The sequence below is a fragment of the Aquila chrysaetos genome, chromosome 11, assembly GCF_900496995.4.
Source record: "Aquila chrysaetos chrysaetos chromosome 11, bAquChr1.4, whole genome shotgun sequence".
Taxonomy (NCBI): Eukaryota; Metazoa; Chordata; class Aves; order Accipitriformes; family Accipitridae; genus Aquila; species Aquila chrysaetos.
In genome coordinates, this window is record NC_044014.1 from 13,973,064 (window position 1) to 13,999,289 (window position 26,226).

Here is a 26,226-nt window from a genome sequence, read left to right on the forward strand (position 1 = left end):
AAATGGTTCAGCGTCCCTGGGATCCGCTCCAGTCCTTTGATAAGAACTACAAGCGAGGTTACGTGTTTCAGCTGCGTTCCTGACGCTCAGGCACGACCACCAGGAGGTCAGAATACATCCGAGAAGCAAAATGAGCGCATTTCCTCTCCGTCCCCCGTGCCCTCAGTACAAAACCATCTGGGAAGCTAATGGGGGAGCCGGGAGGGAGCTCGGAGAGCGAACCGCAGCCTGCCTAGGGCTGGCGGCGGGGGTGGTTTGAAGGAGGAGAGAAACAAAAAACCAAAGAGAAAAGGAAACCCGCTCCGGCCAGGCTGGGCGGACTCGCCCGCACCTCGCCGAGCGGAGCCGCCGCGCTGCGGGACGCCCCGCCGCCCCGGGGAGCGGCCGCCGCCGCCCCGACAGCCGCCGGTCTGCGCGGACCTCCCGCGGGGAGCGGCGGCCCCGGCGGAGGCCCGGCCCGGCCCGGTAAGTCTCGGCCGGGGGACCCTGAGCACACGGCGGGGGCGGGGGGGGAGGGTGTCCCGCTTCCCCGCGCGGCCGCCGTGGGAAGGGCTTTGCCAGCGTTTGCCGCGGCCGTTTTGGGGAGGAAAGCCGCGGGACTAGGTGCGGCGGGTGCCGGTGTCAGCCTGCAACAGGTCGCGTTGGCGTGACTTTCCCCGGTTTCTCTTTGCGCAGTAACTTTTGCGTTTCGCGCTCTCTCCGTGCCGAAGTGGCTCGTCTCGGTGGGAATTCGGGCATCGGGCCGGGTCAGGCCCCCGAGGCAGATTGCCGTGCCCACCGAAGTTCCTGCACATCTTTCGGCTTTCCTCTCCCAGCAGCCCCGGCGGGAGCCGAAGGCAGGGAGCAGAAGGCAGCCTGCTTTCAGGGGCTCCGTGAGCTGCAGGAGGACTGGCTGCAGCCCCCTTCAGGGGAGCACATGGGGAACCTCTGCGCGATCGAGTCACGCTGAAAAGAGACCCCACGGCTGCCTCTTTCTGCTGGTGAGGACAGCTCGTGGGGTCCTTAGGCCAGTGATGATCTCGGGCATGTACAGTCCGTGCAAAATGCATCACCGAGCTTTGCTGCGTGTTCAGTATTACGTGGCTTGGGCTTAGCTTGTTACAAAACTTCTTTGCCTTTCTTCTGAGACACAGTATGTTTCTCTAATGACTGCAGAGAGAAGCAGCGATGTTTTTAGTGGAGCTGCTGTTCGTGCGTGTGGGCACCTTTTTGAAGATGGCCAGTAGGTATTTGTAGCTCAAATCACAGTCAGGACCGGGATACTGGAAGTCATGGGCTGTAAAACTGACACACAGAACCAGAGCCTTAGTGGCCTTTGCATCTTCAGCTTGGCAATCTCCCACTTGAAGCAATTCTCTTGGGACTGCCATATTAAAATCCTTGAGGAAAATACAGCATGTTGCTATTGGTGTCTCTTATGTGGTCAGGCAAGATGAGCACCAGCAGCATCTCTAAGTGAACATTACTATTAACATGTTTTTAATGCGTGCTATATGCCTAAACCATACCCAGCGCATCTCCTTCAGGCATGAGTGTTTGCAGTGAGCTGCCAGGCAAGGGCCTGAGCTGCCAGGTAAGCAACACTTGGACAGGAGAGCAGCTGTAGTGTAGTATGGCTTGTTCTGTGAGGTTTTTGAGCTCGGTTTGGTGATGATGGTAATGCTCTTCTGCAGCTCTGACTAAAGTGATTCTGTCTACCTTCATAGGCATCTGCTTTTAAAACCAGTTTTTCCTTAATATACGTGAAAGGGGTTCTTTCAATCCTTGAGAAAAAGCAGAGCATGGAAATTAGGAAGGGAAACTTAAAGCCTTCTCTTCAACCTTGTTTTCAGCAGAATAGGCACTTCACACTGCTCCAATGTGGGAAATGCACATACTAAGTGTGATTGCCACAGATGGGTAGAGAGGTGAATTGATTTGCCAAAGGTCAGAGTGCCAATGTCAGTGCCGGGATCAGTCCCGAGGGCTTTTTGGCTCCCGGCTGGTAGATGATGGGGTTTGGGTTTGGGGGTTTTTTTTTTCATTACTTGGATGTGCAGAATGCAGTGATCTGTGTTTGCACCAGTGGAATCTGCAAGGAAGAAGCGACCTGTGCACGCCAAAGATCTTGTACCTGTTTATCAAGAGCTCAGGCAGTGGCCCCTCCCCACCTAACTGTCTTCCTCTTTTTGTTGCTTGGAGCATTATGATATACTAAGAACAGCCTTTTTTTTTTTTTTTTTTTTTTTTCCTCCTTACAAGTCAGACTAAATCTAAATAGCCCTGGATGGGGACTGGGGGATTTGGTTTTCCTGAGTGATTATTTTGGGCTGTCTGAGGACTAGGGCCACCAAAGCTGCATGTCCTGCTCCCCTTTTGTTTTTTGTTTGTTCTCTCCATGGCAATAAGGGCTCCTGTGTACCTCTGCTGCATGGTGGTCTCAGAGGGATGCTAGTGCTTGTGATCCTCCTTATGTGGCAATGAGTAACAGGGGGAGGGAATCTGACCTGTAGAAACCTAACACTGGCCTTCCATGAGCTGATCTTACTAATTTCTGAGTCTGTTTTTTAAGCAAAAACTGTATGGCTTTCAAAAGGACAATTTTAGGGTGGCTGTTGTGACTGTCCAACTGCTGACTGTTGTTTCAGTATCTTGGAGCTTGCCTGCAAATATTTTTTTTTTTTTTTTTTTTCCTGATAGCTTAAATTAGTTCCCCGAGTGCAATGGGTACACAGCAAAAGGGGTGGTTTATTTTTCCAGTTGTATTGTTTTCTCCTGACACATCTGCATCCCCTCTAAAACAACTGTCCTGGCAAAATTTAAGCTAAATTCAGCCTCTGTCAACAAGGTGAGCATTAAGAAGCAGTTGTTCTGGGGAGCACTGATAAAGTCTATGAACTCCATGAAGAGTCTGCAGGACTCTCCCTGCTGTCCTGTGCTGTCCCATCCTGCACACTCTGCTCTGCAAAATTGCAATTGCTATCCATAGCAATGGTGCAATGGAGAAGGGAGCTGAAAAAAAGCTCCTGGCTTGTTCCCTCAGTTCCCCTTTAAAATGGGCTGTTGGGTGAGCCAGCTCTTTCCCTCCCAAGTGTTATGATAATCCACTTATACTGGGGGGAAAAAGCAAGTTTGCTGCCAGGCAGCATACTTTCCATCAGCACATGTAATTGCTGGGTGGTGGAAAGAGGTAGAGACTCTGGTTTTCAGGCTGGAGGGAAGGAGGGAGCGTGGCCAGGGTGTGCACTGGGTGGCATTGTCATGTGCCCGACCATGAATTCCAGGTTTTGCAGGCATGTGGGCTCAGTTGTGTAAGCAAAACCTTCTGCCTGTTCACCCCTCAGTGTGGGCAATAGAAAGGGAGGCAAGCTTGAGGGATGGAGAGGTGGCCCAGGGGTGCAGCTGCAACAGGGCTTTTTTTTTTTTTTTTTTTTTTTTTAGCTTGTTTTGATTTCCACGCACGTGTGAGCCATGCAAAGTTGGCCGAGCCAACCTTGACCAGCAGTTCAGCAAAACAAACAGGTTTTACTGCCATGACCTGAAGGCCAGACTAGCTGCTGAGCTTCAGGGGTGGATTTGATTTCTGGCCTGAAGAAGAGGCTCTCATATAGGGCTGACCCACAACAAACACTGTTCTCTGTTGCTCGGACTGCCTCCAAGGGAGCAAGAGGAGGTTTGTGGTAGCATGTGAGGATGCAGCGCAGATGCACCCACTGCTGAGAGGGACCTTCTTCTAGTGACTTTAGACCATCCTCTGAGGTTCAGTCAAGGTCTCTCCAACATCTATACACATATAGTAGAGGGAGACCCTGACTTAACTCTCTCTTTTGAGATTTAAAAATTATTTTAATAAGTGAGACCATGCTTACATGCTTCCCTGTAGCAGCAGTTCCTGTACAGCACTTCGTAGCTCCTTTCATACAAGCAGAAGCACCTGCTGTACCTAACTGGCCTTGAGCCACCATGAGACGAGCCATTGCAGGCCCTGAGGGCTAACAAACATCCACTGGGATGGTACAGCACAGATCCAGCCCTTTTGGGATTGGGGTGTTCTTGCCTCTGTGCTTGGCAGTCTGTGCTGCTACTGGTAGTGTCATGGCTGTGGTTGAGCAGAGGCACAAGCAGGCTGCGAGGCGCTGGGAGGTCAGGGCAGAGCACGTTTACCCAATCTGGCCTCACAGTTGAAGGCTGAAGTGGAGAAGTGAAACTGTACACATGGTCTGGTCTGAGCAGGTACGTGGGAGGAGGGAGGGTTGAGCCGTCCCCCCCAACAGCTGCCGAAGTGAAGGGGTTCAGGAGAGCAAGGACGCATCAAGCTAATACTGAGCCCTTAAAGGACCCAGCTCCGAAGCCCAGCTCAGCCCACGCTATTCATGATTTCATCAGGCTTTGGATCAAGACAGTCGGAGGGTTTGAGGTGGCGATCGTGGCTGGTAATGAGCATGGTGGATTCCTGTTCCCCAGCCCACTTGTGTGCAGCTGGCTGACGTCTCCCTTGTCAGCCTGCAACCAGCTTGTTGGGCCCGTCCTCTCCTCCTTCTGGTTGGAGGACTTTGTTTGCTGTTTCATATAATATTTCTTAACTTCTCTCTCCTGAAATATGGTAGTTTATCTTTTGCGGTTCTGTGTTTCACATCTTCCTGTATGCTCTTAGACTTACTTCCTGCCTCTTCTCCTGTGTTTTCTGTTTCTCACATTAGCTCACTAAACCCAGCTCCCCGAGCAAGTATTTCTACCTCGCAAGCTGCTTACAGCAGCTAGATGCCTTTTCTGAGACAAACCAATCCCAGACAAAACTGTCCCAGCCCTTGCACTTACACAGCTGCTAATTTGACCCTAATCCATTTTAAAAGGGGAGGGCTGGTGGGTGAGGATGGAGTCAGAGAAGGGAGCTCCTCACTTGCTGCTATGTCTGCAAAGCTGACGGACCTGCTGTGTGATTTGCACGCTTTCCCACAGGAGAAGCAGCATTTTAACTCATCCCTGATCACTTCAAAGCTGATTATTTCTGGCCTCTTGAGCTTTTATGATCATTTTATTAGGTAAGGGGGTGAGTTAATCTCTCTTTTAATCAATCCCTAATTTAGATAACTGTATTACATACCTATCTTCTGCCTGAACTTCCTCATTCGTTCTCTTTGTGTTTTGCAGACTTCCTGGCTGTGCTTCAGTCGTGGGTGACTGAATATAGTCTTCTCGGCATCGCGGTGATAGTAGTAATGTGAAGCTTAAAGAGCACCTGCAAAGTCGTGTAGCAGGTAAGCGCTCCGGGGGTCATTCTTCCTTCCAGATTTGATGTGATTTGAAGAACTTTCTTGATGGGCTCTCACTCGGAGACCTTGAGCCTTACATCATAAGTGCCAGAAGGAAGGTGGTGTGGCTCATATTTTAGTAAACAATCCCAGCAGCGAGAGTCAGACAGCACTTGCAGAGCAAAAGTAGCAATATTGTGAAGGTTTAATTTGGAAATGGATTCAGTTTAGATGATCAGTGTTAAAAGCCTCTCTCTTTTGGCATTCAGCATAAAATTGCTTTTGTCTGACTGCTTGGTACAGTTGGGATCTAGTCAGAGGATGATGGCAGAAGGGAACCAAGCGGTCCAAGCTTTGCTGGCAGCAGCTACTGCTGCATTTGCTGCTCTGCAGGAGAACTTGCCAGAGATACCTTACCCAGACTGGGAAGGCACTAGATCCCACCTCTTCCAGGTGTTAGAGAGAGAACAAAGGTCTGGAAGTGCCTGGACAACCTCCTGATGATCAGGAGTGACAGCAGAGGCAGCTGGATTGAAGAGAAGTAGTGGCTTTTACAAGCCAGCAATGTGTAGTTTTCAAGTTTCTGTGAAAACCCCTGAAAAACCCGCTGAAAGCAGAACTGCTGGGTGAAACCCAGGCATCTGGCAGTGCTGCTCTGTGAGCGTGTGACAGGAGGCTCTGCGGGTAGCAGTGGTGGGAAGGGAAGAACTGGAGCTGATGGCAGAGGGAGCTGCCAGAGCAGCAGTCCTGGCAGCCACAGTGTCCTGCTACAGCTCTGAGTACTTGTTACTTCATGTACTCCATGTGATTATTTATTTATTTCCTTTATTCTGGATCTGCGTCTGTGTTGGGTGGTGTCTGTCCCCTTCTTCCCATCCCAGTCAGTTCAAACGGCTGCTCTGCTCTAGCAAAGCTCAGCTCACAGCATTTCCTGGCATGTTGCTCTGGCCAGCCTGGATCAAAGCTGTGAGAGCTGGCCCATTGCCATCCTCCTGTCTGTAAATGAAGCTCGCTCTCTTTTTACTTTCCCCCCACTGTCTTTCATTATTATCCCTCTTCCAGAGGCAGGTTTTTCTGGCTGATCTAGCACATTATTTATATCAGTGATATTTGCCTCAAGGCAGAGATGCTTTTTCACCATTTACAGGGAAAGCATCTGATCCACCCCACTGTCCTGCATGTGGCTTGGAAAAACCAAGCATGATGTTGGCAAGGGTGAGGACCATTGAGGCCAACTGTTCCAGAATTTAAACCGTGTTAGGCACAGTCTCCGATTCATATGGTTATTTCAGTTGCCTGGCAAAGGAAAACGTACTGTTCCTTCACTTTCGAAACCAGGGGGAAGAGCACGTAGAGAAGGTTCTTGCGCCTGAACAGAAAAGAGACATTACTATAAGGCATCAGCTGAGCCACCTGTGTAACCAACTGCATCTTCCTCTGGGTTGTCTCAAGGGATGGTGGGTGCCATCACTTGAAAAGATAGAGTTTGTGGTCCAACTCAAATGAAAACAGTGAAAACCAGCTTCAGAGTGCTTTGCTTTCAGTACTTCCAAATTGCAGAGGATTTGGTGATGCTCAGGGAGCACCTGATGTGGAGTGGGAGCAAATGGTTCCCATGCTGCCTGCGGGGAGGGAAGTAGCTCCCTAAGACAAGATACTGCCTGTATGTGCCAGAATCCCAGCAGGGCTTACAGCTTGCTTTGGAGAAAGCACATGCAGTGATAAGGAGACTTTCCTACAGGTAGAGGTAGTTAAGCAGTAGTCTAGACTACTTTGGGAGGCAGAGATGGAGATTTGCTGGAAGCTTTTCAGAACAAAGTAGACAAAGACTTGCCAGAAACCATCCAGGCGCAGTGTAGGCCATGCGTGTAGGCAGAGGGGAGAGACTCTATTGCTTTTTCAGATCTCTTTTTTCACTATTTTTTAATCTCTTGTAGAATGTTAATACATACCAGAGATGGAGCTAAGGAGGTGTTCTCAAGCTTAAACTGTGACCTTTGATGTTCACAGTATAGTGCTTCCCAGAGGGGCTTGTGTGTGTATCTGCACCCAAAAATGCTTAGATCCTAAGCTATTTCCTCCTGGATGTTCAGGTACCTGACTGCCACTGGTTTCAGATGAGAGTTTGATTTCTAAAGCTCTCTGGAGATTTAGCAACCAAATACCTTGGGACTGGTGGAAATGTGAGAGAAAACATTTGGATTTTCTACAGCACAGCCACTTCTGCAGTGAAGATTGAAACCTGTTTGTGATAATTGAAGAAGACGTTTATCTTTTTCTCCCGGGCTAGTAGGGGCAAGAATGAGATGGGTGTCTGTATTTTGGGTAGCTGGAATCCATCAGCTGACCCTCCACTACTGTAACACAGTGACATAAATTATCTGGCACGCTAGGTGACTTAAGGACATAGAGCTCTACTGCGGTCCTACCTAGCGAGCTGGTGATGCACAGTCTAAGTATCATGGCCATGGTCTTCTGCAGCTAAAGTCAAAAGACGGTCTGAAGGTGCTTGGCTGATGTCCACCCCACCTCCCTGTAGAGCCATAGCTGTTTCATGCTCTTGGAACGAGTGCAGGGTTATGTTCTCAAGCTCTGAAGGAGTTACAGGAAGAAATGTCCACTGAAAGGGACGTGTTTGCATCATAAGTCATCCACAACACGTGCTCTCAGCTCAGCCTTGTATTTGCTGCTAGTCCTGGGCACTTTCAGTCTCCCATGTGGAGCTGGAAGCTGTCTTTGCTAAGCTAAGCTCCTTGCCTGCTGCAGCAGAGGGGATTTTTGTGTCTATGAGCAGGGGCCCCACAGCTATGACTCAGAGCTCCCATTACGTTGTAACTTAGACTTTAAGTGTGTGGAGAGGCTGTCCCTTGGCTTTCAAACAAAGATTTCCTTTGTTGTGCTTTATGTTATAAAGGAAGCAAGCGTATGTGTTCACCCCACACATCCCAAATGAAAACCACGTGGCTTCACAGCCTTAACATGTGTTTGGTATTTTTGCTACAGCAGTGCATGTTACATTGCTCTTATCCCATTGACTCTTTTCAGAGTTTTTCCTCCCAGTGTTCAGTTTACAAACTCTTCAGGGAAAGAAAGAGCTTAAAGATGTTTTCTTTTGTTGGTAAGCAGAGGGGACTGAGTAAAAGAGCACATGAAAATTATTAAATACGGGTGCATGTGACAATAGGCTGGTCTCTGAGTCGCTCCCTCAGGTGAAAATGCCTGAGTTGGTGGCCATGGGTGCTGAAAGGATGAGCTTCATGGAAATATTGTACGGAAGTGGGCAGTTTGTTTTCTTGCATTTTTCTTCTGATTTTTATTTATTCAAACTCATTTTGAAAAGCAGGGTTAGCCAGCAGTACTTTGCAGCCAACATATTTGTGTGCATGCGTGTCTCTTGGCAGTTTTTAGGTTTATGACTAGTGAGCCAAGACTGGGCTTACTGCTTCCCAAAGCATTTGTGGTGTTTCTCCTGTTCTTTTCTAGAGCCACCAGGTAATGAAGTAAGAGGGCCTGATTCTTCCTGCAGATGCTGGCATGCAATGTGGAGTGCCTCTGCTTAGATCAGGGAGTCATCCTAGTGAGAGTCAAGGAAATGAACAGGGCATTGCAGTAAAAGTGCTCTTTCTTGCTCTCTCCTCCTTCCACACCCTCTACCCATCCCTGCAGGGGCTTTCACAGTCTTTTTTTTTTTTTTTTTTTTTTGTTGGTTGGTTCTTTTACTTTATTTAAGGAACTATATTGTGTTTTATAAAAGAGCTGGGATTTCAGGCAATGGGATAAAGCATTGCTTTTCATTTCTGTGGTGACATTTTGGCTACAATAGACAGCTTTTAAATACTGTTCCTCCCCAACTGTTTGAATACAAACAGCTGTAACTATTTAGCAAAACAATAGTCCAATATCACACAAACCTCCAATCCCATCCAGTGTTTTTGAGTCCTGTTTAAGCAGATACTTGGGCCTACACGTGTCCTGACATAGGAGTGTGACTTTGTCACGAAGTCAAGACTGTGATGGAGTAGAAAATCTCAGATCAACCAAATTCCCAGCCTGCAATGACAATTTCTTTTTGCTGTGTTTTTGTTCAGCATCTCAGTGTGGAAGTGTCTGGCAACTACTGTGCTTTCTACTGTCTGTAATGTATAAGTGCTCATTGTTACATGACTGAAATGGGACTTCATAGTTTCACATGTAAAACATAATCATTCTACGAGTCACGTCTGAGCTGTGCCAATATCCACATGTGCTCTTCTTAGATGTGCTGGAGTGGTGTATCCCTGCTGGGAAATCAACTTTCTACTAATGTTTCCACCAAACCTTTTAATACCAAAGCATTCATTTCAATGGATGTACGATATACAGTTAAGTTGGATGTGTAGCGATGTAGGGCATATGCTTACTTTAGGATGACGAGAGTCAGAGTAACCACTGCCTGATTTAACAACACTGGTGTGATTTTTCTCCACCTTGTTGAGAATTAAGTGGGAAAAAGGAGGGCAGATTTAAAGAACCATCTTGGCAATTGAACCCATTTTGTATTCTCACCACCTTTCCCTGGGGTGACTGCTAGATTGGAGCAATGAGCCATGGCTGCCTGCATGTGCAAGGGGAGGTTGTGTGGCTGAGAGGGTGACAGCCAGAGTGGGTCCCAGCATGAGCACCACGTAGAGGCCAGAGAGTGTGTATGCAGTGATGTTGCTCCATACATTGTGGTTGACACTGTCAGGCTTTTGGTAAAGCAGCAGGGGGTTTGTGTCCATCTGTGCTGATGAAAGATTATGCAAGGGAACAACCAGCTATTGCCTGAGCTCCCATCACATTGGGTTTGAGGGGGAGAGAGCTGGTGAGGTTGGTAAACCAACCTTTTTTTTTTTTTTTTTTTCCCCCTTGGGGTGTGTGTCTTTTTTTCCTCCTAAAAAAAAAAAAAACACAAACAAAACTCAAAAAAACACCATACACAAAAGTTTGTCTACTCCAATTGTTTTCCTCACAATTAGCAGACAAAAATTATTTGGCCTAAAAAAGCCAAGCTGTTCCTGGCTGGGATCCTACCACAACAGCTCAGTACGTGGGTGGGACCCACATGCACACTTCCTACCTTTCCCCTCCTGCCTCCCTTGCAGCCAGCACTATGTTCCAATTTGTAAAACCCCTTCTCGGCCATAGCAGGGGGAACCTGAGGCACTGCACAGACTGCCCACATGCTGCTTGCTGACAAGAGCTGAGCTGGCTTGTACAGTCAAAAAGCAAAAAAACACATGCAGACAACAGGCAGGATGCTGAGTAACACGCTCCTCACGCTGTTAGCTTTATCTTCTGGTCTCCGTGGGCATCCCCTCTTGGGTCCAGCCTTACAGTGAGTAAACAGTGAGTGCTTTGGGGGCATGACGTGGTTCTGCATTTATTTAACAGTTATTACAGCCATCTTTGGTGGCTGCTGGCTTCTGGGGCAAGAAGAGGAGGCCAGAATCATGTTTTGGTTAGTGGCGTGATGCCTGTATGCACTGAAGAATAGTAACTTGGAAACAACCAGATAAATCCCCCACTTGCTGATAAAACTGAAAATCTTTGGGTTTTGGAAAAGAGCCCCAGAAGGCAAATAACTCCTTTTGAGACACACAAAAAAAAAATCTTTGTACTGTCTAGGCCTTGGGGGAAGAGGGGCCATGGGATTTTATGGCAACGTCTTACAAATGCATCCGTGTGCAGCGAAAGCTGAGGCAGGAGGGGAGGACCTCTCAACATCTTGAGTGGTACTGCAAGGAGAATAGAAACAATCTGTCCTACTTTTACCCACAGTGGTTACTGGAAAGTTAGGGGTTCAAACTGCAGCAAAGGAGAGTTAATGAGGCATGAGAAAAAGCTTCCTGATGGCAAAGGTAGTGAATGACTGGAAGACATGAGAGAGACTCCCTGTCCTTCCCAGGGCAAGTCAAGCACTCCTCTGCTTGGAGAGATGCTGGCAAAATCACTCCTCGCTTGGACTTGAGGCTGCACGGTAGCGTCTGTCTCCAGAGCAATGTCAGTGCCGCTCACATGCTTATGCACCCCGAATTTGCCTGTCCGTGGGAAGGGAGGGCTACCTCGTCCTGTACACAGGATGAGCATCAGCATTTCCTTGGAAATACCTGATCTGGTGACCCTGGGAGGAAAATATTGCTTCCGAAAGTCCACAGCAGACCTGTCGGGCAGGATGTCCGACTCGGGCTGCGCGACTGACCCCGTTGGCACTGCAGCAGGCCCGGGACAGGATGTCCATGGACGTTACGAAAGGCTAACGTGTTCTCAATCGAACGGCAAAACAATAGTTATCAGGCAAGTGGCCTTATCCAACTGCTGTCCTGTGGCCAAGCAGCTGATCTGGGGTGGGGCTTCCAGGCATGTTTTGGAAGGCAGTTGCTCTGCCGTACCTGTCTTTTGTAGTCCTGAGCATGCCAGCTGGCTTGTTCTGGTTTTAAACATGGTTGTGGTACCAGTCTCAGCATCCAGGCCTCTGCACCTGATGTGTTGGTGCATTTGGTCCTTTCCACTGGTGGCTTTGGTAGACAGCCAACGACAGAGCCCAATCCCACCAGTCTGTGCTGAACCAACTGCGACTGTGCTGGCAACTGGAATTTGGTACTTTGTCTGTAGCAATAATTTAATGCTCAGAAAGACATGTCAGAGCATGAGTTATAGCTGCTGTGGCTGGTGCTGTTCTGTCCCAGCCAGCAGCTCATCGCACCAACAACCTGCACGCAAGCTTAATTCATAGGGGTGAAAGAACCGCACAAGTTGGTGCCGCTCAGGCTCTGTATTGCGTTTTTGTGTCTCCTGATTTTCCTGGCTGGGCTGTGTGTGCTGCAGCTGACTGTGTGCTCAAGAGGTGGGAGAGCAGGAACCTCTCCTGGCTGCCCCATGCTGCGTGATCTCTGGGTGGGCTGTGCTGGGTGCTGTCACAGCTGATGATGGAGCGGGAGGTGTGGGGTCTTCGTGGCTCTGTATGGGTCTGGGGACATGTTCTCACTGCAGCAGTGGGGTCTTTGACCTGGAGGGTAGAAAACCTGAGGATCCCCATCCAAGCATCTGGGCTCTTGCTGCCTGTGCCGGGTGAAAGCTAGGCAGGGTCATGTGCCAATGCATACGCAGTGGGGTGGGAAAGGTAGACTGGTGCAATAAACCTTTAGTCACCCCGGGGTGTGTTTCAGTACGTGGGCTCTGAGTGTTTGCCTTGGCTATGAGGGCCCTCCAGCCCTCCTGAGGGTCCAGCACCTCACCAGCCCCACCTGATGCCACAGCCCCACCTTGCTGACTCAGGTGAACATGGAAACTTGTTTTGAGGTGCAGTGCTTTGGTATGATGTCTCCTAGGAGCTGGCTTAGCTGGCAGCGTCCATCATACCAGGGTGCTGGATAACCCACAGGCCCCAACAAATGTGGTGCTGACCTAGGAGGAAACCTCACTTGCTTCTGGTCTGAAATTCTTCACCAAAACAGGACTCTTCCCCTGCCCACCCCAGAAAATGCTGCTTCAGTAAAAATGGTCTCAAAAACAAGACAGGTTTGAGTGAAGTCCTGCCAAAACCAATTCCTCAAGTCCTGTGAAAGCTGTGGTCAAACCTGGAGAGCAGAGCATTGACCTGAAAGCAGCCAAGTGATGAGGGCAGCAACCTCAGGGGCTGGGAAGGAGACTAAAGCTTAGGTTACTGTCCCTCCCTCCTGAATTTAGAGGAGAGCCTTCAACAGAAGTTTCTGTCATCCCAAGTAAGTGACCAGACTATAAGGGCATAGACGTGTGCTCTGTATTTTAAATATGTGCATATAAAATTAAAACCTGAAAATTTTCTCATTCTTCTCACTGCAAAAGAGGCAAAATTTGAACAACAAATCCCCAGCAACTAATGGCAGAGACCAGTCTGATATCTTCACCAAGGTATTGCTCTCTCTAGTGGTACCTTCGTCTTTTTCCGTGAACACCCATCCAGCCTGTGTGTCTATTCCTGAGGCTTTACATGTAGCAGCTGGACGGAAAACTGCCCTCTCCATCTGTCCTGAGCCAGCAAAGGCCTTTCGACTGCCCTGTAAATGTTGATGGGGAGATGGTGGAAAAACAGCAGCATGGTATAGGGTTGACTAAATAAAGTGCATATTTCCAAGTTTTTGGCAGGAACAATAATACTGACGTGCATCTCTGCAATTCCCATTTCTCTTTCACTGTGCATGTTTCTTACAATTCAGAGCTTGTAGTCCCCAGTAAGAGGAAACGTCATTTCTTTCTGCTGCAGCCGGGCATACCTCTGAATACCTGCAGAGGTGGCAACAGTATTGCAAATTGGAAAAGGGCACAGTGCATCACCAAGGGCTTTCAGCAAACTTTTTGTCTTGACTAGGTCTTCATAAATGCAGCAGAAGCATTTTCAGACTGTACACTCAAAGGCCAAAAGGCAATTTGTTTTCTGTTACAGCAAGGGGAGGAATTACGGAGCTCCCAGAAGCTCAGCCGTGAGGGAGTATGGCTGGGCTGGGCCTGAAACCCCTGGGCTTGAGATTCACATCTTCCCAGTAAGAAAGTCCCAAGTGCAGGTTAGTGGCTCTTTTGGGCTATTAATCTCTCCAGTCAAAACATGCAGTAGAGTCCTTTCCAGACCTCAAGGACCTTCCCAAAAAGAGACTCAGAAATTGTATTTGTTCCCATGAAAGTTCTGGTTTCAAAACTTGGCAGCTTTCAATGAAAAAAGCTCCCAACCAGCTGTAGTTTCTATCATCTCTTCGAATTGCCTCTTTTCTTGCAGCCTACCAAAGCAAAACACAATGTGGCAGCCACCTATTCACTGCCTTTTGTGTCAGCCAAATCGCAGGAAGCAATCGAGTGTGTCGTAAATGATGTCTTGGCATATTCCAGTGCACTACTGAACTGCATTCAGTGGCTTGACTTGGGTTTTTCTAATTTAAGAATCAAAGCTTCAGCTCACCCCTATCTGCTTTATTGCTGAACACCAGCCAGAGTGTGTTTTGCTTCCCATGATTCAAAATTTAAGGGAATAAAAAGGTGGAAAAAATGTAGCTGTATGAGGAACTCTTGAGGAAAGAAAGGGACTGTTAATGAAAGGGAAATATTCTCCCGTGTCTTCAAAGATGGAAGGTTATCTGGGCTCAGAGCACATGAGCAGCCTACAGAGGCAAGTTGCAAGCTGCCATTTAAATCTCTTTCTTTTCCTTTGCCAGACTGAGCAGGAGGCAAAGGGGTCTGAAGCTGCTGTGGAAGAGGGTGTGAGGAAGACTTGGGGACTTCAGAAGTTGAGCACATTTTAGCTGGAAGGGACAGGATGTTGTTATGGCTTTAAGCATCATCGTCTCTACGAAGGACTTTGCTGCTCATGCAGGGAAATCCCCTATGGCAGGGTGGCTGGTGGGAAGGGGGAGAGCACGCTCTGCCACAGAGCAGTGGCTGTCCCAAGTTGGCCCACAGGAACACCAGATGAGCTCTGTGATGCTCCCAGGTGAGGAGGAGGTCTTCAAGACAGAAGCTGAAGGTAGAGCCGAGCTCTGCCCCCATGCCACATAAAACACCACTAAGCAAATCTGCTTGTGCTAGCGTGTACTTCAAGCACTATTCATCTTCAGGGCTGACTGCAGTCAGGAAACAGTACGATGGCTATTTTTATATTGTCTTGCAGTAGCCTCTGAAGATGATTTTCCTTCAAGGCTACTTGTGCAGGGACCCGGGTAGCACAGGTGATGCAGATAGTTACTGCAGAGATGCAGGCACAGCAAGTGCTGGTTTGCAGAGCTCAGCACCACTTTTTCAGCTTAGGGGGCTGCATTTGTGCTGGTGAGAAGCTGCAACTCTGCCTTTGCGCCAGTGCCAAGGGGCTGAGCATGGCTGGCGAGTCAGGTCTCACCTGAGGGACCATTTTCAGAGCTCCAGCCCATTTTTGGTGTGGCTGGTGCTGCCCAAATGTGGCAAAGGAGAAGAGTCTTTTCCAGTGGCAGTTTTGGGGCAAGCCTCCCTGGTCATACTCACCCCTTGTTTTTTATGACATGCATACAAGAGGATTTCAGCCAGCTCTCAAAGTGCCCATGCAGAGGATGCTCTCCAGCCATCACTTGACCTCAGGCTAGCCGCCGCCTGGCTGTGTGAAGGCTTTACGTGCCTGTGAGCTTCATGTGCTGCTTCCCTTTCCTTGCAACACACTACCTGTAACCATGCTCCATGTGAGTGGGTGAACCAAACATTACTGAATTGTGCAGCGAAGAGCTTTCATATCAGCTAGTGGGAAAGCTGGCCTCCTTCTGCATGTGCTTCATGGCACCAACCTGAACTGCATGATAGCCGTGTCATCTTTGCCTTTCCCCTCTTGGGGGTCCCCGCATCATCCAGGACCTGCTGTGGGGCTGATCAAGATCCTCCAGCCAGGGAGGCTGCTTCAGGCTTGAAAGGATGAGGCCTAACTTGCCTGGGAGCTGAGGGTGGAGGGCTGCAGGTGCTCTTGGTGAAGCCTTTGAACATACCAAGCACTGCAGGATGCAGCTGATCATTGTTTCTAATTGGGCAGCAGAGTGATCAGCTGCTTTTATCTCTCTGAGCCCTGGCTCCCCAGGTGGAGAGTAAGATGATGCCTGCCCCCTCACTTCCCAGGGTTGTTCAGAGTGGTCATTAACCTTAAAATCGGTGAAGCACCCAGTCACTGAAGCAGTGAGTGCCACAGAAAAGCCCAGAAGGAAACTAATCCTAGTGCCAGAAGCAGGTTTGAACAAGCGGCATCACATGCTGGGCAGCGAGCGGAGACAGAGCGTTGCATCGAGACGGTGGGGCTCCACATACCTGCTTGCCCCGAGCCCTCCTGCCCTCCCCGAGCAGCTTTTCTCTGTCTCGCTGCTCCTTTCCCTGCTTTGTGCCCATGGGAGCACCAGAGGTGGGGTCTCTGCTCCCTCGCTCAGGGGATGCCCTGGCCCAGGGAACAGGGCGAGGGCAGGCTCGGCTGCTCGCGGAGGTGGCCTGCCTGCGATGCGGCGAGGACCACGGCACCTTCCCTCAGGGGGTCTTTGGAGTCCTGGACCTGCCGCGAGAGATGCAAGCCTGTTACCAAGTCTGGACATTGTCTATGCTTTGAATGGGAAAAAACTGGCAGGGCCAGAAATTTGGAAAAGGTTGAAGATTGCTTTGGGAACGTGCTGTTTAAAAACTCATGAATACTTTTTTTTCTACCCCAATACTTGAAATGTTGCAAAATTTGATGCTTAGATGAAACGGTGTTTCTCTTCCTTAGTCTCCAGCTTGGAAACGTTAGGACTCTCTCCCTCTTCCCCACACAAAAGCTGTCTCAGCCGGAGCAGGCATAAATATTTTTATCAGACTTAAATTGCTTGGGCTGAAGTTAAAAGCGAAGGAAAAGAGCAACCTTTGTTATGAGGAAGGCTGGACCGCCCTAGCAGGCAGTGCTACTGGTTTCACCTGTATTATTTAGTCTTTCCAAATTAGCCAGGAAAGCTGTGTCTGATGAGATGTGGGAATGCTCTGCCTGTACCAGCCTTGCTGCTGTCAAGGCCAGACTCCACTGACCTTGGTCACTGAGCATCGTTAACCTTAAGCCTTAACTGAGGTTAATGTTTGGCTTCATTTTCTGGTGTGAATAGCAACAGTAGCAAAAGGGCAGTTTTGGGCAGGAGAACTTCCTCTGTTCAGGCTGAAAACAGACATGCCTCTTGCAAATTCATGTGACCTGAAATGATGTCACTTCCAGTTTTCATCCTGACTCTCTTCCAGACGTTGATGCCTGTACAGTTTGCTGGGGGAAGAGGTTGTGTGCATGCTTCCTAAACCACTCCTGCAAAATCAGCTGAGGTAGCCTAGATTGTCAGTGTGACCCAGAATGAATTCAGCAGAGCTGGCCAGTGGTGGACTTGGGGATGTCTGGCCTAACCCCTTCTGCTAGCAGAGCTTTGGGGCAGGTAGCCTCTGGAATTGGTGTGCCCATGGGCAGCTGGGCACAGGAGAGTCTTGAAGGGCACAAGAAGATCTTAAGGAAGCTGACCTCTTTCAGCCTTATGCATCTAAGAAGTAATCTGGTAACAGTAAAACATTTCATCCGCAGGAACAGAGGTCTAGCAGGGGAGAGCAGCAATGTCATCCTGGTCAAGACTCCAAGAGGAGGCACCTGGCCCCTGGCCATGTTATTTTTAAGCTTGGAAAGCACATGTGGTCTGCAAGAGCATAGCACTAAGGAAAGGAACTCGCCAGCACTTCCTGCCCTGCCCCGGCAAACTGATAAAGCCCTTTGCAACGCAGGGCGACCCCAGTTTGTTTTTAAAATGTGGCCAGGCATGGAGCTCACAGAATAACTGGAACACCCAGCTTTGGGCATTAATTCAGCTTTAATTCATTGCCTGATGAATTAAAGAGTTAATACAAATGTAAAAAGGACAAGAAAGGCCCGCAAACCATCTCCAGAGCAATGTCTGCATAAGGGCATTCATCTATGCATGTACATGGGATCTAAAAAAAGGGTAGTTAGTAAATGTTACACAGGGAGGGGCACATAGCGTTATCCTGAGCACCGTGTGAATTTTCTTGCTGCTTGGACAATGCATCTGAATCCTGTTCCCTTCTCTTGTTATTCCAGTCCCAGCCCTCTTGTAAGCAAAGATAATTGCATGCTGAAGGATACAGTTCCCATGTATAGTAAGCGCTCACATTGAGGAAATCTAGGTTCCTGCAATCGAAAGCCAGCAGTTTGTTGTGCAGTAATGGTAACAAGGCCCACTGGGATGAATCTATCTTTATTGCATGCCCTGTGGAGGCATAAATGAAATTGCCAGAGATGTTCTCCTCCTTGCCTAGACGCTTGGGCAGCAGGGTTGCTGTGGCACCAAAACATGCTGAGTTCAGGCCAGGAAGGAGCTATTGCAGGGGGAGGGAATTACAACCCTCAGCTCCCGGTGCACACATGGTACCCCACCACCTCTTGGCTCTGTGAAACAGCCTCATTCCCACAGCAGGATGAATTGGTTTGTTAGGAATGAAATTCCTATTTCTGGTCTGACTGATTAGGTATTTTATGGATAGACTTTATTTCTGAAACAGAAACCCTTCTCTCTCAAACACACTTTTGAGGCATTAAAGGGACTGCGTTAAAATGTCCCAGCTGGAAGAAGAAATACCCCTCCTTGTCCATCTTGTCCTTCTGATCTCCCTGTGGTAGGACTGTGGGGTGATGTTGCTAGAAAGTGGGACTGGTGAGCTTGCCACGTCTCAGCAGTGGGTGACAACCTCAAATTGTCCCGCCCTGAGCAGGCGCTTGGGATCTTGACAGGGATGCCAGGCCTCCAGAAACAGAAATGCCACCTGGGAGGAAACAGCCCAGGCTTTAGCCTGAGCACCCTCTGGCCCAGACCTCTGGGAGGCCTCGTCAGGGCCAGGCGGATCCCCCAGCAATGAGACTGTGTTCCGGAAAGCTGGGAATTAAATTCTTTCATCGTGAGCCCCATGGCATGGAAAGCTTTATTAAGTGTGAGGTCTGAGCAGCAGAGCCAGTAACCACACAAAACACCATAGCAGTCTCAGTCGTGCCAAGGGCCTGTGCAAGGGGTGGCACATGGAACTGCTGCTGGGACACGGCCGCCTGTGGCAAGCGCCGTGACACCGAGACCCGGGGAGTCTCTCAGCCACGCTGGGGTCACTTCAAATAGGAGCGAGCTGGCTGCAAGCACAGCTGTGAAGGGGGTGCTTGGGGGAGATGGCTTAGATCAAAGCCGTGGTGTTTACTAATGCCTTCCACAGATTAACAGTGAAGTAAGCACCAAAAATAAACAACCTGATGCTTTTAAAAACACTGGGGTGAAGGAAACCCTTTCTGGTTTAGCAGTCTTTGTGGCTCTACCCTTTTTCCGGGGACCGCAGTCATGAGGCATCCTGGGGGCTGGGAGGATCTACCACAGCCTGATCCTGATGGTGCTGAAAGGCAGGAAGAGCTTTGCCTCTAGTGCCTGTGTAGAAGCACAAAACTGCAGGCTTGTTCCCACCCAGGTGCACATACCAGCACTGGCAGTGAAGATTGCCCTGATCTAAGCTGGTTGTGTGGGTCCCCAGACACGCTTTATGTGGAAGGTGGTCAGGACAGCCCTGCCTATGCCATGGCCACGTCTCCAACATTAGCCTTATGTTGAGGGAAAGCAGCGCTCATCTCCAGTCCCGCTTTTTTACACCTGGGGAGGTCCTGCCTGCTTCTTTTCCATTCAGTTCCAGAGAACTTTAAAGGAGAGAGGAAGGACATGCCCTCCCACAGTGCCCCAACAGCGTCACAGGGCGTTGACGGTAGCAAGTGTCTTCGCAGTTCTGTTCTTCAACGTTAATTTGATAAGAGGAGACTTTCATCCTTGCCATCTGCTGATAAAGGGAAGCTCGGTTGAGGCGCTTAGGAGTTTCTAGACTCTTTTCAGGGCTAGAAAGTATACCAAAGCTTTTATTCAAGCAGGGACTTACTTTCTTTTTTCTTCTTGAGGGAATATACTCTGAACTGTGGGTCATTCTGCCTTTCTTTCTTTTCCAGGGAAGAAACTGCCATGCCTGTGGGAATCTTCCGGGTATGCCTAGTGGTGATTACAGCTATTGTCAACCACCCGCTCCTCTTCCCTAAAGAGAATGGCACTGTCCCCGAGAACGCGGAAGAAATCATCCAGAAGATGAAGGAGCGGGAGGAGAGCCTTCGGCTGGAGAAGTTGCGCTTGGAGCAGGAAATCGCACACCAGGAAGCCATGCAGAAGACTCTGGAGAAGGCTGCAGAGGTGGTGGAGGAAAGCAAAGAGGAAAAGGTCCGATGGGATATGTGGACTGCCCTTTCCATGGTCATCTTCCTGCTGATCGAACTCTGGAGGCAGGATTTCCAGGAAGGGATTTGGCAGGACACAGGAGGGGAAGAGGATGACATGGCTGTCCTGGGGAAAGCATTTAAAGGTGTGGCCTTCCCTGACAAGGCCGTCTTGGCCAGCTTCTATGAGAAGCGCATCCTGGGTACCACCGGAGACATGGCCAGGATGCGGGAGATGGTGGAAGGCTTTGCAGATGACCTGTTGGAAGCCTTGAGGAGTGTTTGTAACCGGGACGCTGACATGGAAGTGGAGGACTGCATGGGTGTGGGGAGCATGTATGAGAACTGGAGAGTCCGTAAACCTTTTGTCTGTGATCTGATAGTGCCTTTTGCCCCCCCAGAGCCATACTGTTTTCGGTCCCAGACCTGGTGCTCTGGTGACTCTTTTCCCCCAGATGAACAAGGTTATGGCACTATCAAGGTATGTAGGGCAGATGAGGATGTGACGGGTTGCATCTGTGACAAGACTAAACTAGGGGAAGATATGCTGTGCCTCCTCCACAGCCAAGCCAATACTACCAGGCCCAGCAGTGAGATGGAAGACCTCCTGTGCTTCAAAAATACTCAATATCTGGATGCTGACCAAGTCATGAAGTGGTTCCAGATTGCAGTCACCAAGGCCTGGAACAGAATCTCCCACAAGTATGAATTCGACCTCTCCTTCAGCCTCCTGGACTCCCCAGGAGCCCTGAAGATAAAATTTAGGTCAGGGAAATCGATTGCCTTCAACCTCACTCCTGTGGTGCAGTACGAGAACTCCGATGTTTACTTCATCTCTCATTTCCCTCGGAGTGGCCTGGCAGCAGACCTCCCCTCCAGCACTCACTGGTTTCTCACCTTCGCAGTGTATGAGAGGAGGTTCATCCAGCTGGTCTCCAAAATGCTGCCTGCTAATGCCTGCCATGTCAGCTGCCTTCAGATCCTCTCCTTCCTTCATGGGAAGCAATGCAGCCTCACAGGTCCAAGCGGGCTTACCAACTACCACCTGAAGACAGTAATGCTGCATCTTCTGCAGGCACGTCCCAGTCAGGACTGGGCCCCAGAGAAGTTGGAGGCCCGTCTACAGGACATGCTGAAATTCCTGGAGAAATGTTTGCATGAGAAGAAACTCTACCACTTCTTCATTGGCAATAGGAAGGTACCAGCAGAGCTGGGCTTCCCCATCATATTCCAGAGGGCTGAGCCTCTCAACCTTTTTCGTCCCTTTGTGCTACACAGGGACGTTTACAGGAAGACAGTGGACACATTCCACGAGATGCTCAGGAACATGTCTGCACTGATAAATGAGTACACGGTGCACATTCCCCTTGCACACACCAATGGGATCCATAAGGAATCCCTTTAACCAAAGCCAGCAGGAAGACACTTGTTCCTCTAAGCACAAGTCCAGAGTGCAGCTTTCTGAAGCCTCCTGGAGACAACTGACTTTGCCAGTACAGCTTATTGTCTGCAGCTGAACCAGTCCTGGGCCGTGGTTTCTGCAGTAAGGGAGAGGGGATGGGGGGAGGATAGGGAGAAACTGGAACACGTGGTGTAAAAGTAAGTTTCTGCTCCACTGGTGTGCTGGCTGGGTTTTATGCAGCTAAGAATATATTTTTCTATTGTGCCTCAGTCACGCTACAGTGGTGGTGAGCAACAAATACGACTAATTTATTCAGATGCCTGCAATGCAAACAGTGGTGGTGGCCAAATACTTCATTTCCTTTGGAAGGGGGAGATAAGAAAAGGGTGGAGGAATCAGAGACAGGATCTTGGGATTGCAGGAGCCTGTCTGCTTGCAGACAGCAGGAGCTCTGCGACTGATGGGAAGCACAACATAAGACTCAGTGCTGATGTGCGGAGAAGGGTCATGCACAAGATCTGGACTGGATAGAGATCCTTAAATCAACCACAGCTCTTTAATCAAAAGGGAACTGTAGTTATAAAAAAAAGCCTTCTTGATAGGACTTGCAGCAGTAGTTTAAATGGCTTGTCCTGTCCTTCAAAAATACCCCTGCACATTTCTTCTCCCTGGGGAGGATGCAGCAGAGCAGGCAGCAGGGTCTGTGTCTTCAGACCATTTCATTAGAGTCTTCCATTTTCTTCATGGTAACATGGCTAGCAGGTTATATTCCTGGCCATTTTCCATGGATAAATGGACAGAAACCTTTTTTTTACCTTAGATAAAGGAGAGAAACCGTTATTGGGTTCTGGTGTTTTGGCTTATTTGTTTGTTTTCCTTACCTCGGGGCAGCAAGGCTGAGAACAGCCAAGAGAGAAAGGACTGCTACAGGTTTTGCTTTAATAAAAGAAGCAGTTCTCCAAAATTATCCTGTAATGAAGCCAATCTCAGCAGTCTGGTAGCAGGAGGGAACAATCACCTTCCAAATGAGAGTGTGGTTTTAATAAGGCCAAGACCAGCAGGATGGCTCTGAGTTAGGAGGAGGGTACGGAAGAGGTGCACACGTAGCAGAGCTTGGCAGCACTGTCTCTGCAGCTGCCGTGTGGTCTGTGTCGCATCCCTTCTGCTCCCATACCCAGGCAAAAGCTACCTGTTTGCCTCCATGCAGGGTCTCCTCAGTCCTTTTAAAGACTGCTGCTCTGATGAGAGTCTGGGGAGCTGCTGCTAGTAGACTGTAATTTGCTGAGCCGGGAGTGCGATGGGGAAATGACAGCTTCTGCAGGCTTTTAAGCCAGGGGAGAATCTTGAGCCACATGCTAAAAACCCCAATGCAGAAATGGAGGTGCCTGAACTCCCTCAGGAAGCAGCACGTTAGCGCTGAGCCAGTGGGCTGCCCAGCCCCGGTGAGGTGGCTTTGCTGGAGGAGAGGGCTCAGTAGCTCCTCACTCGCCTTCGTGTGCTTTGTACAGGATCCAAGCCACGGCCTCAGTGCAGATCTGCCTTGTGCTGGTCCCAGAGGCCTGGCCTCCAATGCTAAGGGGCCTTTCCTACCATTTTCTTACACTAGGCTTTCCTGCAATGTTTTACACTAGGGCTTCTCTGAATCCTGTTTACAAGAGGGTGGTGGTTCTGGGTGGTGAGAGCCATCAGGGATGATATTACCATGACTCCACAGGTATCTTTTTATCAGTCCTCTCTATCAATCACATGCATCAGAGCAAAGATTTAATCCTGTATCACTACTAGGGACAGCATATAGCGTGAGGCTTATTACCCAGCCTGTTGATAAGCAAACTTTCCATAGACGTGTCCTCTCCCTTTTCCTAGTAAAAACCATTTCACCACCTCCTTCATGTCTGCTCTTGTCTGTCCCTCCACCAGTGAGGGACATTTCATGCACAAAGGCAGAGAAAGCTGTAACTCCAGTTTTCACACCTGGTTTATAAGAAAGTGCAAGTGGGGACGGGGAACTCTGCTCAAATTGCTGCTCCCCTTGGCTTTTATCATCACAGCTATAGGGTGGTTAAGAAATATTTCTCAGCAGAAAGTAAGGGGTAGGAAGCAAAAAGGGAAAAAAGAGGCTGGTGGGTAGTGCCAGTAGGAAAGAGTCTTGGATCATCAGTGCTTGCCTCAGCACCCTTGGCGATGAGTGCCTGGGAGACTGCCAGGGCTGGCAGAGCAACAGGGCAGGACTAATTGCTAACGCCAAAGACTGCTGTAAGCCCCTGGCTTTCATTAGCACAACCAAGCAAGCCTTCCCCAGTAGGAAAGAGGCCAGGAGCAATCTCAGGGAACATGGCAAGCAGGTAGTGACAAGCAGAGGTACAGGGAGAGCGGGTGAATACTGGAGCCTGGAGGCTACATTGGAAGCTGTGTAAGTTGTTTGCAAACCCAAGCAATTTGCCATTTTTACCTGCCCAGGTTTACTGCACAGTGCCTGTAGTAGATCCAGCTTTGCATGGGCTGCTGGCAGGCAGGTCATGCTGAAGCAGTTGTGGTCAGATCTTCTAAATGTGTTCCCTGCCTAGCCAGTGAGAAATAAAAATTTCTCTGCCATTTCCTGTCAGGAGTCTAAATTTAGCCCATCCAAAGAACAGAAGCAAATTTGTGACCCAGGTCTCTCAGGAAATGACATTCAGGGTTGAAAAATAACTTTTATATAAAGTTGAGCAGGGGGAGGATGAGAAGGAAAGGCTGTTGAACGGAATAAGGTAACTCCCCTGTTAAAATGGCAGAACAGAGCTTTGTAACACCAGTCCTACAGGCTTGTAAACATGCGTAAACTCATCTTTACACAGCTCCGAGCACTACTGCTCAGACTCAAAGGGAACCTAAACTGATAAGTAGATTTAATCTTTTGTTCTTCATTTTCTGTATTTGTGTGCCTGTTCTCTCTTAAGCCCAAACTGACCCTGAAGTGTTCCCATGGGGTTTAGTTGAACCCAAGCTGGAGCTGAACCAAGGAATTTATGGATTTGCTTCCCCTGGAAGCAAATTGCTTGGCTTAATTTTCCTACATGCAATATGCTCATTTTGCCCTGAGCACCTTTTAAGAGGTCTGTTCTGTGCATTTAGGCTGTGAGGGAACCCACTCATACCTATCCAGGGGGAGAAGTGCTCTGTGATTATAAGCTGTGCTCCAGTAAGCCTCAGGGCAGAGATCTTCTTTGTAAGCCGTATAGCATATATATACATGTCCCATCTGAGAAGATGTGGGTACACAGCATTTCTCTGGATCAGACCTCTGCAGTGGTACAAGGAGGCCATGATGTGAAGCACATCATTCCTTGGACTGCCTTGTCTCTCCTGTATTAAATCTTTTCCCACCAAGTACTAGCCCCATCAGTAAAAGGCCACACATTTCATAAAAAAGGTTTATAAGACAGTTCAGCTCCATCAGCTGTCAGCCAGTAAAAATGTCCTAAGACATTTTAGGGCTGCCCATGTTTAGTTCTGCCTTGACTGAAGTCTGGCTGGGCATTCATAGGAAGCAGCTTTAAAGGGTGGGGGTGGAAGTGGGGGTTTGTGGTTTAAAGTGAATAACATTCTTTTAAAAGCAAACAGTGTATGACACATGAGTAACAGACACACAACATCTTTTTGGTAATGCCTGTATCTCTCTGAGAGATCCTAAGGAAGGGTAAACTGCCTGTCCCAGACCCCTTTCTTGTGTCTCAGTGCTGTTCTTGCTATTTGCTAACCAGGTGAATTAAACAGATGAACTCCTATTGCCTTCTGCCAGTCTCCAGCCACTCCCTCCACCCGCAACTTGTGGTTTTAATATTTTATTATAGGCTCTGTCAAAGCAATGGGATTGGTGATGGCTTGATAGCAGCCACTGATCTACAACATAGCCTCAGGAGCCATTTGCCTTTAAGAAATGTCTTGGTCTAAGGTTATTATTGTTGTTCAGGTGCTGAAAGTCTTCTAAGGGGAGCTGTTCGTACTTCACTCTTTAGTATGTGGCAACCATAGAATATGGTGTCTCTCTCTCTCTGAGTTGCTCTGTACACAGGTCTTATGGGTGTATAAAGATGTATTTCAGCAAAGAAAGAGATCCAAAATTTTATCCAGTGTTCAAGCAGCAGGATTTGGTGGTTGTTCACCAAACATTTTTAATGCAAAGCCTTTGCAATGTTTTCTCTGTGGTGAAGAAATGAGAATTATCCACCTCTAACAGCTTGGCTGCTGGTCATTGAGGGCTTAGTTCTCACAGGATCCTACATAGTAAATAGCTTTATTTATTACTTGTCTTTTTTCTAGGATTGGGGGCGTGTGTGTAATATGTTAGCTCAGAAGTAAAACTGTAGTATGAAGATCAATCTTGTCAATGCTGAAATGGGCAATAACACCAAAACTCTCCAAAGTAAGGTCCTCCTTGATTGACAATGCTGTACTCAAACCGCTGCTTTTATAGCAGGACACTGTTGAATTTGTATAGATCTTCTCATTCAGCTTTATTTATAATAAAGGAAGTCTTGTGCAAAATCTAAAGAAGTGCGAAGTCTGTTTTGTTTCTAGTTCCCCCCAAAATGTTTTTGAGAGAGTGGAAGGATGGAGTGGGGATATGTCCAGTGCAATCCTAGCACAGTGAGCACAACGGCGAGATTCCCTGTGATTTCTGACTGCCTGTAGGAGTTGTTCCAGAGTCAGACGCAACATGAACATAAAGTGGAATTCCAGACTTCCTGAGAATATGACTCCACAGGAATTCAAAATAATTATTCTGGATATCTCTGCTCAAAAAACACCCTTTTGTGGCAAGCCCT

General features: G+C 48.7%; 1 protein-coding gene across 3 annotated transcripts; it reads left to right on the top strand.

Moving 5' to 3' along the window:
- The first annotated feature begins 425 nt into the window (after positions 1-425).
- LOC115348365 (inositol 1,4,5-trisphosphate receptor interacting protein) lies at positions 426-25,951 on the top strand. Of its 3 annotated transcripts, none has more exons than XM_030030925.1 (3): positions 426-465; positions 5,131-5,237; positions 19,759-25,951. In XM_030030925.1, exon 3 carries the CDS (start codon positions 19,772-19,774, stop codon positions 21,419-21,421), a length of 1,650 nt encoding a protein of 549 aa, XP_029886785.1. In that variant the 5' UTR covers positions 426-465; positions 5,131-5,237; positions 19,759-19,771; the 3' UTR covers positions 21,422-25,951. The 3 variants fall into 3 exon arrangements, with proteins under 3 accessions (XP_029886785.1, XP_040983214.1, XP_029886787.1); XM_041127280.1 differs by lacking the exon at positions 426-465 and adding an exon at positions 4,677-5,029; XM_030030927.2 differs by lacking the exon at positions 426-465 and adding an exon at positions 4,677-5,021.
- Positions 25,952-26,226: the final 275 nt, after the last annotated feature.